General features: G+C 38.0%; 2 protein-coding genes across 8 annotated transcripts in view; one reads left to right on the top strand and one right to left on the bottom strand.

Moving 5' to 3' along the window:
* The first annotated feature begins 785 nt into the window (after positions 1–785).
* Positions 786–17,408, top strand: ACTA2 (actin alpha 2, smooth muscle). 2 transcript variants are annotated; one of them, XM_058187713.1, is made up of 9 exons: positions 786–925; positions 5,469–5,639; positions 9,646–9,774; positions 10,059–10,169; positions 11,624–11,708; positions 11,803–11,964; positions 13,510–13,701; positions 14,762–14,943; positions 16,312–17,408. In XM_058187713.1, exons 2-9 carry the CDS (start codon positions 5,511–5,513, stop codon positions 16,453–16,455), a joined length of 1,134 nt encoding a protein of 377 aa, XP_058043696.1. In that variant the 5' UTR covers positions 786–925; positions 5,469–5,510; the 3' UTR covers positions 16,456–17,408. The 2 variants fall into 2 exon arrangements, with proteins under 2 accessions (XP_058043696.1, XP_058043695.1); XM_058187712.1 differs by having other exon boundaries at positions 861–1,017.
* Positions 17,352–18,698, bottom strand: part of STAMBPL1 (STAM binding protein like 1) — a 51,741-nt gene continuing 50,394 nt past the window's right edge. For all 6 annotated transcript variants that reach the window (XM_058187708.1, XM_058187709.1, XM_058187705.1 and 3 more), the window contains one exon: positions 17,352–17,660. In XM_058187708.1, coding sequence (XP_058043691.1) covers positions 17,604–17,660 — 57 coding nt within the window. In that variant the 3' untranslated portion in view covers positions 17,352–17,603. The remainder of the gene's footprint in view (positions 17,661–18,698) is intronic.

The following is an 18,698-nucleotide window of genomic DNA, read 5'->3' as shown; positions in this document are numbered from 1 at the left end:
AAGGAATAATGGATGGAAACTGAATAAGGAGATATTCAACCTAGAAATGAGGAGGAACTTTCTGACAGTGAGAACAATCAACCAATGGAACAGCTTGCCTTCAGAAGTTGTGGGAGCTTCAACACTGGAGGCTTTCAAGAAAAGATTGGATTGCCATTTGTCAGAAATTGTGTAGGGTCTCCTGCTCGAGCAGGGGGTTGGACTAGATGATCTGCAGGTCCCTTCCAACTCTGTTAATCTGTTAAATCTGTTTTCAAAGAAAAAAAGCCAAGGAGATCAAATTGCCTTTCGGAAAAAAAGCATTTTTGGGATGGCAATAATCCATATGTTTGTAATCTCATGAGCATAGTTTTCCTTTCCTTTTGTTTTGACTATTATAACCCAGAATATCTCTTAGTCATATGTTTGATAAGGCATCTGCTCTGCATTACCACTTTTCTTGGTGGCCACATAGTTCTAAGATCAAATCAGAGCTTTGCTTTCCTGTTGTGCACAAACGAGACATTAATCTCTCTGGCAGTTCTAACGTTTGGTCCCACCCCTCCCCTTACTCTGTGAATGAGATCTTTCCAGCATGGAGCCAACTCAAGGCAGGATTAATGATTCCTCCTGTGCTCCATTGACAGCTCCGTACATATAGTACACGTGGATCTTGCCAAAGCATCTGCTCCATGCCAGAAACTCTCCCTGATGCACCAACTACCCCAGGAAGTCTCTCAGTAGCAGCTAGCCTGGATTCTCCTTGTGTTTATATAGCAGGCAGCCAAAAAGCTTCTCCTGGCTTTGTGAACAGCAGAAAGGAATGCCGAGTGGAGGAGACCGAGCAACCAGCAGCCACCCAGAACTGGAGGATTTGTGGAGAAGCCCCTATATGGTTCTGTTTGACAGAGAGATGGAGATGGAGACTGGCTTTGCTCCTTGTTTGGTGAGCTGGTGGGAGGAGACAGGCTATATAGTCGGAGAATATGCCATTTCTCAGGGCACCATCCCAGAACGGCACGCCCTGAGCTGAGAAGGGTAAGTGGCATTAAAACCCAGCATAGAGTGGAGAAGGTGGAAACTGGCTTCTGAGTTAAGAATTGGGGAACTGGCTCTTCAGAGGTCTCGCCAGATAGAACAATCTCTGTCTCAGCTGCATAATACGGTTAATAGGTTTTGCTCTTGGGTTCAGAAGAAAGAAGCACAGTTCCTCCATAGCCTCAGCTCTGCAGATGTCCCTGGAAGTAACTCTTTAACTGACCTCCATAGGAATGATTCCCTGCATTAGACATTTTGTAGGGGTGAAGCTTCTAACACAGGGAGGCTTGTGCTTGAGTGAATTTGCGACACACATAGGATTATGTGGATTGGCACCTCTTGGTTGAGCATTTTTAACTCCTTTAAAGATTTAAGTACCTTCCAAACTGTTTTCTCCTGCTGAAATCAGTGAGGTTGAAAGCAGATTTACTGGATTTGATTTCTGCATTGATCTCATTTCTAGCCTCTAGTTCCATCCTTAAAATGGCAGAGATAAAATAGCTACGGGGCTAACAGGTTTTGCACAACTGAATTAATTTTCCGCACAGCTTTCCATCTGTTTTGGTAGTGCGATCTTTTGTTTTACATTGTTCTTGGTGTGGGTCATCCTGATGGACAGTTTCCCCGCTCTTGACTTCTCGCAGTTCAAACTGATCCATAATACGAGGCTTTCGGTTTTTTGAAGCTGTAACTACAAATCATGAGTTCAGTTTTTCACGGTGGGAGCTGAGAAAGAACTTTTCATTTTTTGGTACCTTCTTTGTCAAACCTTCATCTGCATCCCCACAACTCAGACAAACCAGAAGCCCCGGGATCTAAGCGTATTTATTAGTTGACAGTTGCATTACCGAGAAGGCAGGGGCTAACTTTGAGTTCAGTTGCTTCAAGGGGCCTGTGTAAGTAAGAACCTGTGCTTGCTTGATGGTTATTTTGTATGGAAATGCCTGCTCTGCTCTTTAAGTATGAGAATAGAAGCCATGCTTAGTATCCTTTGGTGAGAGCTCACTAGAAATAAACATACCATCACCCTATTACTACGTCAATGACACCTAAGGATAATTCTGAGCAGGAAACGTTACAAAAAATAATGGAAGGGGATGCTTATAAGTGTCAACCAAATAAAGGCTTCCAATGAGTCTAAAAGTCTTTTGTCTGGCATGATACAAGACAGACATTTTTCCTATTTACTTTTAATAGACATTCTTTTTTTTTGTAATAAGTTTTCATTTTATTAATATATAAAAATCCCAACTTCAATTGAACAGTGTGTCGTATGGGTATAAATCATTTTAGGAAGTAAATAGTAAAGTAAAGTAAAGTAAATAATATTTACAACAATATTCATCGCATTTATATCAATTATAGAATAGAATAGAATAGAATAGAATAGAATAGAATAGAATAGAATAGAATAGAATAGAATAGAATAGATTTTTTTATTGGCCAAGTGTGATTGGACACACAAGGAATTTGTCTTGGTGCATATGTTCTCAGTGTACATAAAAGAAAAGATACCTTCATCAAGAATCATAAGGTACACTTAATGATAGTCATAGGTTACAAATAAGCAATCAAGAAACAATCAATATCAACATAAATCGTAAGGATACAAGCTACAAAGTTACAATCATAAGTCATAAGTGGAAGGAGATGGGTGGTGGGAACGATGAGAAGATTAATAGTAGTGCAGATTTAGTAAATAATTTGACAGTGTTGAGGGAATTATTTGTATAGCAGAGTGATGGCGTTGGGGAAAAAACTGTTCTTGTGTTTAGTTGTTTTGGTGTGCAGTGCTCTATAGTGTCCTTATGAGAGTAGAAGTTGAAACAATTTATGTCCAGGATGTGAGGGGTCTGTAGATATTTTCACAGCCCTCTTTTTGACTCGTGTAGTATACAGGTCCTTAATGGAAGGTTTCCCTTGTACTATATATTCAAAGATAATCTCCTTCAAACTGAAGAGGGAGAGGGAGGGGGGGAGGGAGGGGGGATTTGCAATGAACGTCTTTGGAACTCTGTTCCTCTATATCCTATTAATCCAAACACAAAAATATATGAAGAACAGAAATGTCATTTGTCTCAGTGATACAATATTATTATATTTCATCAAACTTCATATTATTTTAATTTACATGCTTTTGGTAAGCTGTGCATCTCTGTAACATACATTATATTTTTATTTTCAGCATTATTATTTTAACTCTAATTAAATTATTATAAATAATAATCGCTAATACTAGAAACAGTATAGGAGTTGCGATTCAGTGAAGCAAGAGGGTTGTGGTATTTATGTGCATTTGAATGTTGTTCATTGCACCCAGCCTTTTCTTCATTGTCTTTGAGTTCATTGTCACTTTTATTTCTTAAAGACTGACTTCACACATGGTAAAAGGTAAAGCCATAACCTGGCTTGTATGCTTTATGTTTGGTTAACACGTGAACTCCACTCTTGAGATCTGTAAGCCATGATAAGTCACACTTTTGAAAATAATGGATTGTTAGTAATGAGCCATGGTTTACAAATAATAACCCTGGATTTACAGTCACTGCAAACAAATTGTTTTATTGTCTAGAAGTCTGTTAGTCTATGACTTGATTGATTGACTGATTGATTGTCTAGAAAACTGTGTGAACACAATTTAATTCAGGGTAACACAAAACCCAGAACCTTTCCCATGGTTACACGTTTTTTGCAGAATTCTCGGCCAATGGAGACTATCTGTTTAAAGGGAGACTATTTCAGATATTAAACCTGAATTTGAATTATTCCCCTTGTTCTTGAACTTATTTTTTTGGTGTCCTTTTCAACTGCTTCAGTTTAGATTTCATGTATCTAAATATTAGATTTAGATATCATGTATCACTAGTTTTGTTTTGACACATGTAGCTTGTTTTGGCTAGAAAGTGTCATTGTTGCTGTTGTTGTTCTTATTAGTCCCAGCAAGCAATGCCTTAAGGTTACCAGATTTGAGTTCCAAAAAGATGGAATTAAAAAGCACAGAAAATTCTAATTAGTTTCTGGCTTTTAGTAGTCATTGAGATGTTTGCAGCTCAGATCTGGCAATCCTACTGATGACAATCAATGAATTTATAATAAAGTTTGTCTTTCTTGTTGAATGCCATAATTGTACTTAACTTTGTGTCTAAGCACAACAATTATTTTCAGAGCTTATGCAGAACACACACGCCTGTTTTCAGGTTTCAGGTTTAGTGCTCAGTTCTGGGCTCTGCAAGTTAATGTGAGTTTCCTGGAGCTTTAAATGACTGCTTGGCTGTCATTAAAAGTCTTGCCTTAAATGTTTGGTTTCCCTGATTTTCCCTGAGCTCGGGTAGTTACTAAATATGGTTTTTATTTAGAGTTCTCCATGCTCAAGCAGAAATGCAGCATTCCCTTCTTCCCCCTCCCTTTAAGGATATTATTTCCCTTTTTGGCTCAGTTGAGTAGAGTTTGAGGCAAGGAACCCTTGACCTTTTCTGCTGTGTTCCAAAAACAGGCTTTTAAAAGGCTTTGTTTCCTAATTAGGAAATAGTTTGTTCCCAATCAGCCAGAGGTTTTCAGCATAGGTGCAGATTCTGTGTTTTTAGTAAATGTTTATCTAAGTGAATAATCCTTATAAAATGCATTTTTTCAGCATTTCTTTGGAAAATCTTTCTTTCTTTCTTTCTTTCTTTCTTTCTTTCTTTCTTTCTTTCTTTCTTTCTTTCTTTTTGTCCAAGAATTTATCCTGAACTACAGTATCCATTCTCATTCAATTTTACTCTCTCAAAAAAGTAACGGTGATTAAAGAGCAATTTTACTACAGAATATTCAACACAGGATTCATTTACACATTACATTTTGAGATGTGTGTCCCCTGAAAATATGACAAATTATTATTTGCAAATGTGAGATTTTTACTAGTGTATCCATAAACTGAACTCACACTAGTTCACTTGTCCTCTTGTAAGGTATGGGAAAAAATCCTCAATAGAATAGAATAGAATTTTTTTATTGGCCAAGTGTGAATGGACACATAAGGAATTTGTCTTGCTGCATATGCTCTCAGTGTACATAAAAGAAAAGGTACGCTCATCAGGAATCCTAAGCGCTTCCATCTAGAAGACCCATAGATTCCATTAATCAGGTTGCATTTAGGAATATTGTTCCAAGTGTCTCACCTTTGCTTTAAGTTAGGAAGTTTAAGTTAAGGGTTTAAACAATTCCTTTATTGTTCTTTGATTTCCCTGTGCCTGTTCAAACAGAACGTGAAGCTACATGTTTTACTCCACCTTCTGCAGTCATCAATTGTGTTGTAAATGTTGTACCTTGATGAAGGTATCTTTTCTTTTATGTACACTGAGAGCATATGCACCAAGACAAATTCCTTGTGTGTCCAATCACACTTGGCCAATAAAAATTCTATTCTATATTGATTGGATATTTGCATTGGATCTTCTCCCTTCTCTTTGTAGGACAATACCTGTGTGGAAAGCCTCAGAAAGTGACTCTAGAAGATGTGTGAGGAAGAAGACAGCACGGCACTGGTTTGCGATAATGGCTCTGGCCTATGTAAGGCAGGCTTTGCTGGTGACGATGCTCCCAGGGCTGTCTTCCCTTCCATCGTAGGACGTCCAAGGCATCAGGTAAATGAACAATTCAATGGCTCAGCAAAGAAATCAAAAGTCGTTGGAAATGAAACTATGGGAAACTTGTAGATACGTTCAACTCCATGACACAGTCTTCATGTCATTTATTTTAGATTAGTACAGTTGATATAAAGAAGACTTTTCAATCAGATTCCTGAACAGGTGTCTTAAAAATTGTCCCAAAGGTGCTTTTTCAGGAGGCAACTGGACTTCCTTGTTTTTTTTTCTTTTGAAGATGTTTCGCTTCTCATCCAAGAAGCTTCTTTAGCTCTGACTGGATGGTGGGGAATAGAAGGATTTATATTCTGAGGACACAGATAAACCTCCAAGTGCTTCAATGACCCTCTAAAAGGATGCAAATAAGCAGCTGTCCGCAAGGAATATAAATCCTTCCATTCCCCACTGTTCTGTCAGAGCTGAAGAAGCTTCTTGGATGAGAAGTGAAACACCTTCAAAAGAAAAAAAAGAAAGAAAGTCCAGTTGCCTCCTGAAAAAACACCTTTGGGACCTGGATGACTGAGAATCTCTACAAATTGTCTTAGAAATTAATAATTTTTCACCGGAAATTAGGAACCTCTTTTAATTTCTTCTTCAGAAAAGATTGTTGCTGCTTTTGATTACAAATAACAAATATATTTTAAGTGGTATGACAGGAGGTGGAATACACACAAATGGTGGCAGTGGTGGGATCCTACTGGTTTAACAACTAGTTCACTGAGAGCGTGCTTCGCGCACTGTGCACTTGTGCACAGTTTGCAGAAAACTGAACTTCCGCATTGCTGAGAGCAAGGAAAACAGCCAAGGAGCAGCAATCTACTCTGCCGCCCTGATCAGCTGGGCTTCGGAAGCAGAAATATAGGTAAGTGTAATGCAGGGGCGGGTGGACGGGCCCACTTCAAAGAGAGAGAACCAGTTTGCTCATGGATGAAAGTTGAAGCAACCAGTTCTCCCGAACTGGTTCGAACCGGTAGAATCCCACCACTGAATGGAGGTAAAGATGGGTTTTAGGATTGCCAGGAAATAAATTATAAAATAGCGGCAAATCTGATAAAATTATTTACACCCCCTTTCTAAATAGTCACAGATGTTACATTACAGAGTCATTGGTTGTAGAAACTCTGAAGCTGCTGAATTTTTTTTAAAAATATAAGAGACGTATGTTCGATAAAACCATCCCTATCCACCAAATTGTTTCCTTTGTGTGGTAAAGTAGAGGAAGGGCCATTTGCTGTTTTCCTATTCAGCTGTCATTATGTACATAAATGGCTCAAAGCTGGAATAATCAAAGGCCCTTCCCTCTGGAGTTAACCATGCTAATTGCCTACAGTATGGTTTCCATTGGCTTTGAAAAGCTCTATGTGTTTTGATATTGTTTTATAACTATATTCTTCCTTGTTTACGTTTCTCTCTTTCCCTGTTTTTGTCTCCCCTCTGTGCCGTTAGCTGATTTTAAAATTTACTAATTTTTTAAATAAACCTCAAGCTATATTTTTTGTCAGCTGAACAAAAGTAGAGTGCAGAGTATTCTTGCTCAGATCTGGATATAGGAGTTGACCAGGACTGCGCAGGTTACAAACTAAACCGGAAATCACCCACACTAATATTCCAACAATACAATAGTCTGATGAATTCTTGTGGTTCAGTGGGATGAAGAATACATATATTGTAGTCTATTTATGATGATGATGATGATGAAGAAGAAGAAGATGATACTGTATTACTCTCTCTCTCTCTTTTTTCTGTCAAAAGCTGCAATTTTAAATACAATTATTTGGAAGTAGTATGAGGTACCTGGGTTGACTTCTAGATAAACATGCATGGGCTGATCTGGGATAATCTTATAGACTACAATCATGTAGACTAGAAAGTTTGTGTTAGATGGCTCTCTGCTCATTTTACCTCAGTGAATTGTTTTTATTCTCTTCTTTAGTCAAAAGGGAGTCCCAGAGTAATTTATGTTACAATCGGTGAGAAGATTAATATTTGTCTATAGATTGACTATCTCAATGATATATTACAGGTGGAATGAAAATAGGAAAAAAAATAGAAAAAATAAAAAAGAGGAAAGCTTTAATTCTAATTATTTCAAAATAAGTTGCTGGATGCAATTCAGAAGAGAAACCCTATGCAGATACTTATTCAGTTGGCCTGGTTGACTGACCCTTTTGTTCTCTATTGTGGTTGCTGTCTAGTGACAGTTCAAGGAGGACCCTGATTGGATGAATGTAAATTGAATCGATTGTAAAATAGTGATGAGTAAATCCATATTGGATTTCAGGTTGAAAGGCCCAGAAGAATCTAAAGGGCACTTCTCGTTTCCAGTAAATGGAATGGGAAAAGTGTTTATTCAGGAAAGCTATTATTGAAAATAGCTCAGATTACATTAGGCTAAATGGTTCAGTGCTGTTTTGACCCAGGGCAGTGTATGTGTGTTTGTGACTCTTTGAGTGATGTAATTATTTAGGTGCACATAACACCCAAACCAAAAGCAAGTATGCCACATTAACACAATAACTAAACACAATATACAGTATAGGAACATTATATATCATGCCATACCATATCATACCTTCATATCATATCACATCACATCACGTCACATCACGTCACGTCACGTCACATCACGTCATGTCACCATCACCATCACCATCACCATCACCATCACCATCACCATCACTATCACCATCACCAACACCATCACCATCTCATTTCATCATATTGTATTGTATCGTATCATTATATTACATGGGGCCGCGGTGGCTGACGTGGTAAGATGCTGAGCCTATGCTCTGCCGAGGTTGGCAGCTCGACGGCTCAATTCCCGTGAGCGAATAAACCACATAGGGATAGGAAAAGAGCTTCCCCCAATTGCCTACTGGCTTTCAGGTGTCCTGCGGGTAAGATAACACTGCCTAAAAAAATTCCTTTCACAGAGCAAGCTAGTCACGTCGGTGATCCCTGGCTAACACATGCCATATACTTGTGATATATATATATAAGGTAAAAGTTCCCCTTGCACATATGTGGTAGTCATTCCCGACTCTAGGGGGTGGTGCTCATCTCCATTTCAAAGCCGAAGAGCCAGCGCTGTCCGAAGACATCTCCATGGTCATGTGCCCAGCATGACTAAATGCTGTTACCTTCCCACCAAAGATGGTCCCTATTTTTCTATTTGCACTTTTTACGTGCTTTCGAACTGCTAGGTTGGCAGAAACCCCAACAAGTAACAGGAGCTTACCCCGTTACACGACACTAGGGATTTGAACCACTGAACTGCCGACCTTTTGATCGACAAGCTCAGAATCTTAACCACTGAACCACCGCATCATTCATATATATATATATATATATATATATATATATATATATATATATATATATATATATATATATATATATATATATATGCATACACATACATATAATGTATAATGTAACACTGTATATAATATAACATATATTACATTATTTATATATAATAATATATAATATATATAATAGGACTTAGCAATAGCACTTAGACTTATATACCACTTCACAGTGCTTTACAGCCCTCTCTAAGCGATTTACAGAGTCAGCATATTGCCCGCAGCAACAATCTGGGTCCTCATTTTACCAACCTTGGAAGGATGGAAGGCTGAGTCAGCCTGGTGAGACTCGAACTGCCGAACTGCTGCTACACTGCAGAATTGCACTCTAATCACGGTGCTACCTTGGCTCTTATATGATACATAATTATGTTTATCTATTCTGTGTTTGGTTATTCTGCTAATTGTTCTTATGATTATGTGGCATACTTGGTTTTGGTTTGGATGTCATGTGCTCCTCAATTATCATCTCACTCAAGGAGTCACAAGCTATGGCTTAATGTGGATGAGCCCTGAATCATAGCTACATGCTGGAGAAAAGTAACACTATGAAATGATGTTAACTTTGCTTTCTGTCCCTGTTTGCTTCTAAGCCAGATGTGCTCATGTATCTTTTTCCTCTTTTTAACTTCTAGGGTGTAATGGTAGGAATGGGCCAAAAAGACAGCTATGTAGGAGATGAAGCTCAAAGCAAGAGAGGGATCCTGACCCTGAAATACCCCATTGAACATGGTATTATCACAAACTGGGATGACATGGAGAAGGTATTTAAATTGCCATTTAATCTATCTACCTGTCTAAAATTTAGCGATGCTTATCAGAGATGGCTTAATATTATGTCTTAACGTTTAGAATTTTATTATGCAGCATAATGGCAAAAATGTTTCTAATTGTTTACATATTTTTGATGAAGGGTTCTTTTTCCTTTTTCTGGAAATTCAGAATGCACTACGTTGTTCTTGGATTTTTGGTTAAATGTCCAAGGGGTGGGGATGAGTTAGAGATGTTTCTCATAAATGCTACTAATTCATTTTGCCATTTATTCCAGATTTGGCATCATTCATTCTACAATGAACTCCGTGTGGCTCCTGAAGAACATCCAACCTTGCTTACAGAGGCACCTTTGAATCCAAAGGCTAACCGAGAAAAAATGACACAGGTAAATGGTATATAGCCGTGATGGCGAACCTATGGGACACATGCCCAAAGTGGCATGTGAAGCCATGTTGCCCGGCATGCATGGCCTTGCCTGTTTGTCTTCCGGGATTCTGGCGCTCATGCACATGCGATGATCAGCTGTTCTTCATGAGTGCAGCAGTGCCAAAAACCAGTGTGCATATGCGCACCGGCCAGCTAATTGTCGGGTGCGAATGCAAGCTAGAACTCGGAAATTCGGTTTTTCCGGAGTGTGATCCCTTCACCTGTGCAGGAGTGCCGAAAACTGTCCTGCGCATGCGCGCAGCCAAGCTAATTGTTGGGCATATATGCATGCTAGAACCTGGAAGTTCGGCTTTTCTGGAGCGTGGCCCAGATGAGCGCGCGCACATGTGCAACATTTCCGCACGACCTTTTTGGATTCGGTGCCGAATAGGTTTGCCATCATTGGTATATGTATCATGTTTTGCTAATCTGTCAAAGTGGTGGGTCTACCCTATACACCTGTGGAATGTGATCCCTACTTATGTTTTTGAGAAAAAGAATGGAGCCAAAACATTCAGACAATACTAATGTCTCGCTGCTAACTCCTTCCCTCTCTCCCTCCCTCCTTTACTTTTTACAAAATCCTGTATTCCTTCTGAAATTGTCTTTGCGTCCTAGCTGCTTGTGAATGAGCCTTCTAATTTTTGTTTTTACAGTAATTTTATCAGTCTGCACAATTGTGACCCAGTAAGTCAAAGAGTGCCCACCAGTCTCCTCAATGAGCAATCTGTTAGCTCCATATGGCCCACAGGGCTTTCAAGAAAATCACAGGTGCTGTGATTTTCCAGCAGAACATTTAAAAAAACTTAATACTCATTTAAAAGTAAAATAGTCAAACAAAAAGATGGAAAAATTGATGAACTGCCAAACATGGTTGAATTTTTTTATCATGTCTGTTTCTATCTATCTATCTATCTATCTATCTATCTATCTATCTATCTATCTATCTATCTATCTATCTATCTATCATCTGCCTGTTAACCTCTCATCCATCATCCATTATATCTCTCTCATCTCTCTTTCTCATCTGCCTATTAATCTATCATCCATCTATCATCTATCTATCTATCTATCTATCTATCTATCTATCTATCTATCTATCTATCTATCATCCATCCATCCATCCATCATCTATTTATATTTCCTATTTCTAAACTTCCCATCTCCCTCAGAGATTGAGAATGCCCTTATCACTACATATCAGTCATTGCATGGAACTGCAGAACTGTGGGAGGTGTAGTTGTATACCTCTAATAAGCATCTACTGCCAGTGATCTACCTATTAAATACAGTCACAAAATATTTTATAACATTGCAAGCCCCTAGCCTGGTTTAGAAAAATGGCCTACAAATGTTCAAATTAAAATAAGCCAAGGGAAGGATTTATTCATTTTTCCCCCGTATTATTTTCAGATTATGTTTGAGACATTCAATGTTCCAGCCATGTATGTTGCTATTCAGGCTGTTCTGTCTCTCTATGCCTCTGGACGTACAACAGGTAAGAAGAATGAGAAACTGTTTTGGGCCTTCAGAACATGAATGAGGGTGAGTTGACCTGAAGGCAAACAAAACCTGTTTTGTGTTACCTCAAGGGATTGTGCTCGACTCTGGTGATGGTGTCACCCACAATGTGCCAATCTATGAAGGCTATGCTCTGCCCCATGCTATCATGCGCCTGGACCTGGCTGGCCGTGATCTTACCGACTACCTCATGAAAATCTTGACAGAACGAGGCTACTCATTTGTTACTACTGGTAAGGAAATGACATGAGATTGTCACTGACATAAAGCTTTATATGCTCCTACCGTGTATATAAAACAAATTATTTTCAAATATTCTCACAAGGATTCCAATTTATATATTTTCCTGATGTAAAATTTGGTACATATTATCAATATTTCAAAAGAGTGACCTAGAGACTGGGTTCAAATTGACTGTGGTTGGCAGTCAGAATACAGACAGATCGCCGAACCAAATTCTCCTAGAGGAAAAATGTGTTGCAATTTATAATGTTTTCCTGACAAAACCACAGCTAGTTTCTCGGAAACCTCAAGAAAAAAAACACACCCTACTTACGGTTTGAAAAAAAGTGGAGCAGAAATTGGCACCTATCCAGATACAATAAATTATTTTCTGCCCAGAGTAATTCAAATTATAGTCCGGCACTGGATGAGAAATTGCATTGCTAAGTTTCTTTACCTCTGAATCATTGTCTGCTAACCCATCGCCTCTGGGCACATAAAATCAGAATTGTCTACTATAGACAATCCCTGCTGCATCGTACAGGCTCTGAATTAGGTATCCTTGTTTATAGGGGATTGTAATCAATAGTGTCTATCTGAGCGTAGGATAGGTTCAGTGGTGGGATTCAAATAATTTAACAACCAGTTCTCTGCCCTAATGATTTCTTCCAACAACCAGTTCATCAAAGTGCTCAGAAAGTTAACAACCGGTTCTCCCGAAGTGGTGCGAACTGGCTGAATCCCACCACTGGATAGGTTCCTTATTATGCTTGCATTACTGCATACCAGTTCTGTGGCTTTGGAGAACTTCATTGAGTAGAATCCTTATGTGGCCACAAATCCAATCCCCACACCCACCCCTTGAATTCTGTGGACTCTTATCTAACTCCAAGCAGGTGCTAAACTGTAGTTGAAAAGATTTCTATGCCTAAATTGTTTAGCAATAAATCAATTGAATTGAATTGAATAAACCAGTTAAATTGGATCTTCACCTATGGACCTGGTCTTTCAGGCCTGACATTTGATTGCAATATAATAGCAACCAAATAGTAGCACAAATTTTATTTTCCAAACTACCAGTTCCTGAAGTTAGACAAATCCAGGGGTGAAATTCAGCAGGTTCTGACAGGTTCTGGAGAACCGGTAATGGAAATTTTGAGTAATTGGCTGGCCCCAGAGTGGGGTGGGAATGGAGATTTTGTATTATCCTTCCCCTGGAATGAGGTGTGAATGGAGATTTTGCAGTATCCTTCCCCTGCCACTCCCACAGAACCGGTAGTAAAAAAATTTGAATTCCACCACTGGACAAGTCCATCTAGAATGTTTAATTTTGACAAATTAAAGGGAAAAACATGAAAAATGTTTAGCAAATTCAGAATATTTGCAGGATAATACATTTATGATAAGAAATGCTGAATGTTGAATTGGTTTATTTAATTTCAGTCAGCATAAATATTAAACTACAGCTAAAGCAAACACCACAAGACTACATTTTTTCTTGTATCTGATGGAACAGGAGTTCATGCAGACATCTCTTCTTCAAATTTCATCCACAGCTGAGCGTGAAATTGTCCGTGACATCAAGGAGAAACTCTGTTATGTTGCCCTGGATTTTGAAAATGAGATGGCCACAGCTGCTTCTTCATCATCCCTAGAGAAAAGCTATGAGTTGCCTGACGGTCAGGTGATTACTATAGGAAATGAGCGATTCCGCTGCCCAGAAACTCTCTTTCAACCCTCTTTCATTGGTACGTTGATATATACACATAATATTATATTTTTGTGTATGTTATGGTTCCTGCCTAGACTATTCCTGAAATTTTCTTACCAAGGCTTTTTGGAAGTGGTTTCTAATACTGAGAGAAAATAACTGGCCCAGCGTCAGGACTAGAACTCACAATCTCTTTGTTTCTAGCCTGGTGTCTTAACCACTACACCATATTGGCTCTAATCTTGGTCTACACAATATCTATCTATCTATCTATCTATCTATCTATCTATCTATCTATCTATCTATCTATCTATCTATCTATCTATCTTTATAATTTATCTATCTCTATCATCTATCTCAGGGGTGTCAAACATGCCTCATCATGGCATCATGATGTGACATATCGTGACTCCCCCCCCCTTTTGTTAAACTGGCATGGGCGTGGCCAGTGTGTGACACATCTGGCCCATGGGCCATGAGTTTGACAGCCCTGATTTATCTCTATCGTCTATCTCTATCATATCCACCCATCCATCTATCTATCTATCACCTGTCCCCATACCATGTCATATGGCTAGACTGCCCTTTGCCAGCTATAAAAAAGTCGATTTGTTCATCCAGATTTCTGGTATTCAGCAATCTCAAATGAATGAATGAATGAATATTTTAATTTGTATACCACCCTTCTCCCGAAGGACTCAGGGCGGTGAACAGGCAGATAAAATACAGATATACACAATAGTTAAAACATCCCTTAAAAAGCTGATTTAAATTTGCCCAAATATTAAAATAACATACACCCCCATAAAATTACAAAACTTTAAAAACCCATCAAATTCAATTAAAATTTAAGGTAAAAATCAAGCTAGTCCAGCCATACAAAATAAATAAGTTTTAAGTATGTATGAATCTACCTGTATGAAGTTTTCATGCAATTTTATTTCAGATTCCGTTTGCTCTATTTGTAAAAGGTTATAAATTCTTTCAACATTTGATTGTAAATCATTTTCAGGAGGTACTGTAAATCAAAAGATTTAACATGTTTAATTCGTTATTTAAGAATATTTAACAAGTGCTGCTTTTGAAATCTTCGTCAGGTATGGAATCTGCCGGCATTCATGAAACTACGTACAACAGCATCATGAAGTGTGATATAGACATCAGAAAGGACCTATATGCAAACAATGTCCTATCTGGTGGGACCACCATGTATCCTGGCATTGCAGATCGTATGCAAAAGGAGATCACTGCCCTGGCTCCCAGCACTATGAAAATAAAGGTATTGTTTGATTGATCACTACATAATTCACTGTGCCAGAGATGGCTATGTTTACATGATATGCCAGGACTCCTAGAGATGAGGAATCTGCTATGTTCCAGATGTTGGTGAACTGCAGCTGTGAGCATCCTCACCACTAGCCATGCTGGCTAGGACCACTGGGAATTATAGTTCAGCAATATTTGGGAGTCATCAGCGAGTTGAAGGCCCGAAAAATCCTAAGCCAATCATTTTCTCAGTTCTACCCCTGAACTGGGAATGGTTATTGGAAATGTATTTTTTGTTTGATTTGATTTGATATTTTTATTTTGCCTTGAGAAAATTGGATCTTCAGCATGAAATGGATTTTATCTCACAGTAGCCATATGAGGGAATGCAGCAACATGCACTCAAATACAAGTCAATGAAAATGCTAACAAAATGCAGTGCAAAGCACTAACATTCCAGCAAAAGGAATCTGAATGAAAATCAAATGAAAATTATAAATTGAAATAAGCAAATTTGGATTTAACTTAATATTTTAAAAATCAAAATTAAGCATCAATGGGATTTTCTTTTTAATCATCTCATTGGGATAAATTAAATCCTAATCTGAATTCCTAAATTGAAGAGGTTGATGTTGAAAGAAAGTTCCCATAAGGAGATTTATCGTATCAGTTGTGACTGGATTTAAGTTGTCAGTGTCATTTTTAAGTACCTATCATGTTTCTTTATTACAGTGAATCTTGGGAAAAAGGTTCCTATTTTCACACAGAGTCTTCATAGAATTGCATTGCTTTTAAAAATAGAATAGAAATGCAACCTGAGTAAATAAGGTCTGTAAGAGTCTAAAGCAGGGGTTAGCAACCCGCGACTCTGGAGCCGCTCTTTCATCCCACTAGTGCGGCTCCCCGTCTTTAGTCGGCTCCACAATTGATAGGGTTTTCGGTTAGCACAGGTAGACAAAAAAGGACGCCATACTAGGAGACTCTATGGTGGTGGTGGGTAGAACTGCATTTCTGGTCGGCAGAGGGAAAAAGGATGCCATGCTAGGAGGAGACTCTATGGTGGGGGAACCGGACTTCCAGTCAGCTCCAGAATTGAACGAGAGGCTTCCAGTTGTGGTTCTTTGAGTGTTTAAGGTTGCCACCCTTGATCTAAAGTAACTGAGTATAGCCCATTTTTCTGTCCAAAATGATTTATGTAATCTCACCCTTAGATGTGCAACATCAAAAATAAACACATTTGCTTGGGTTAGATACATTACTTACATACAGATATGAAGCCTCTGTTACAAGTTTTGCAATGTGAAAAATGATGCCTGCATGATTTGTAATGTTCTCTGTTTGAAGTGGTTCAATTAGATCTGTTCAATCCTTTTTCCTTCAGATTATTGCTCCACCTGAGCGCAAGTATTCGGTCTGGATTGGAGGATCTATTCTTGCTTCTCTTTCCACCTTCCAACAGATGTGGATCAGCAAACCAGAGTATGATGAAGCTGGCCCATCTATTGTTCACCGCAAATGCTTCTGAGTTGCTTCCCCTTCTGTGAAAAATATTCTAATTAGCCTACCCCAAGTACCTTCCTTACAATTAGCTGGGTTTCCAATGAGATGTATTTGAGGATTTTAGGGGGCAGAGGAGGAAAGAATTGTAAACATGCTTTTCAGGTGCTTTGAATTTTTTTTATTAATAAACCTCAACTTTTTCATACTCTACTTGGAGTAAATAGTATTCCTTCTCCTCTGGAAAAAGTGTGAGACATGGCAGATCAACATTATAGCAGTCAATATTTGCATTAAAGTTCCATGGATAGTGGAAAACGTGAATCTTGATTAAAGAAAGTTTATGCTTGTTTTCATCATCCACTGGAGAACACACAAAGATAGCAGCTATTTTTACATTTTAGACTTAGATGAACACACTGTAATTTAATGCATAAGTAGAATTGTTTGCTATGCCTCCCTAAATCCTCTGGTTATATCTAGTTTTCAGTTCTCCATGCCCTCTGACTTCTACCTGTTGTGACTCAGAACAATCAGAATTATTTTAAGGTTCTTTCTTCTACAGTGAATTTATAGGGAGGCGATACTGGCCCTTTAATAATGCAGTAGCGGGTGTTTGGGACAGAAGCTAGTTGAATAGAAGGAATTAAGTGTTTATGAGCTCACACATTCATTGTTCACTTTATTATTTCATCAGAGTTTTTCTGTGTGTTTCTCAGCAGAACCTGCTTTGTTCCTCTTGGCAAGTCTATTCTTTCTTTCATATTTCCTACTCTGTTTTATAGCTAGTGTTAGTTTTAAACATGCTGTAAACATTCACATGTCATACTTAGGCACCCCTGAATACCTGTAGGGCAGGAAAACAATCATATACACTCCAGAGAGGGAAAAAGAACAAAAAAAATTGCAAAGGAATCAAGACTGTCATTGTGTCAAATTCACTTTATTGTCATATTATTCCAATAAAATAACATACCCGGACTGAATGCCACTGTGAGCTTCATTTTGACTGTACAATGAAATAACTTCAAAATGAGAAAAGGGCAATAAATATCAAATTGTTAAATTCAAAACATACAAATATAAAATGTCAGTAACTTGGAAAACGCTAGGAAAACCGGGCAGCCTTTTTTTCCTTTGGACTTGTGTTTCACCGAAGGCATTCTTCTCTCTGTATCACCTCAGATCCAGCACAGTTATTTTTATCTCTTTTTCAATGACATGTTTGCAGATCTGCAAAAGAAAACACCAGATTAGTCTTAGATTATCTGTCATTAAGCAGCTGCTGCAAAATTAAATAATTTAAATCTGCAACAATTTAAGGGAAATGTGGATTTATTTCACTGGGATATTCATCTAGGGACGAAGGTGCGATCCAACTGCGATCTAAGGCTGCGATCCAACTGCAACCTGAAAGGTGCATTTTCAAACAACCATCTTCTGTTCTTCCTTCTTTTGAAGAAGATAAAGATTTCCTTGAGTTAAGATGGATTCCTAGCGATTTCATTCACACATCTATATAATTTTCTTTATCAGCTTATGGGATTTTATTTAACGCAACTTGATAAACTGAAACTTTTTCTGTTTTAAGGTCTAACTTGGTTTAGTTCTTGAGATAGTAAAAGCTAACATTATTTAGGTACTGTTACCTACTTCCAGTATTTCTGGTCAAACCTAACCACATTGCTCATCGGGTTTGGTGGTATCCATGATTTAACAGACCTAGTTCTTCTGATTATCTAATTTTTTCCATAATAAACCATGAGAATGCTGGGCTGTAGGAAGGTTTATCATCTGTAAGAAAGGTAATTTACTTTTTTTGTAGGATAAACAGTTCCATGCGACAAATGGCTATCAACCAATCTTAGTTTCTACGGTAAGAAGAGGAGTAAGTTCATTTTGAAAATGAATAAATATCTGTTAAATCTATATCTTTGTTATATGGAAACAGACAAACCCTTTTCTCCACACACATGTCCAACAATCTTGGCAACTATGTTAGTTTTTAATACAGTACAACATTTTGCAGGGTATTCTTACATTTCAATTCTGAGCAAATGATTTGACATTTATCAAATTTAGAGATAAGATAACTTGTCATTTTTTTACTAAAAACACACCAGAATTTCATTTCGAATTTCATTAAAAATGAAATTCTGTTGCCTGCTCTCAAGAGAAAGTCTATATCTACCCAAACCCATACATCACACTTATATACACATGCTATATCCATACATAAATATATACCTGCACCATACATATATATAATAT

This window comes from Ahaetulla prasina, chromosome 6 (assembly GCF_028640845.1).
Source record: "Ahaetulla prasina isolate Xishuangbanna chromosome 6, ASM2864084v1, whole genome shotgun sequence".
In the NCBI taxonomy this organism is placed as follows: Eukaryota; Metazoa; Chordata; class Lepidosauria; order Squamata; family Colubridae; genus Ahaetulla; species Ahaetulla prasina.
The sequence above is the reverse complement of the archived record's forward strand: the minus strand, read 5'-3'. Positions and strand labels throughout refer to the sequence as shown.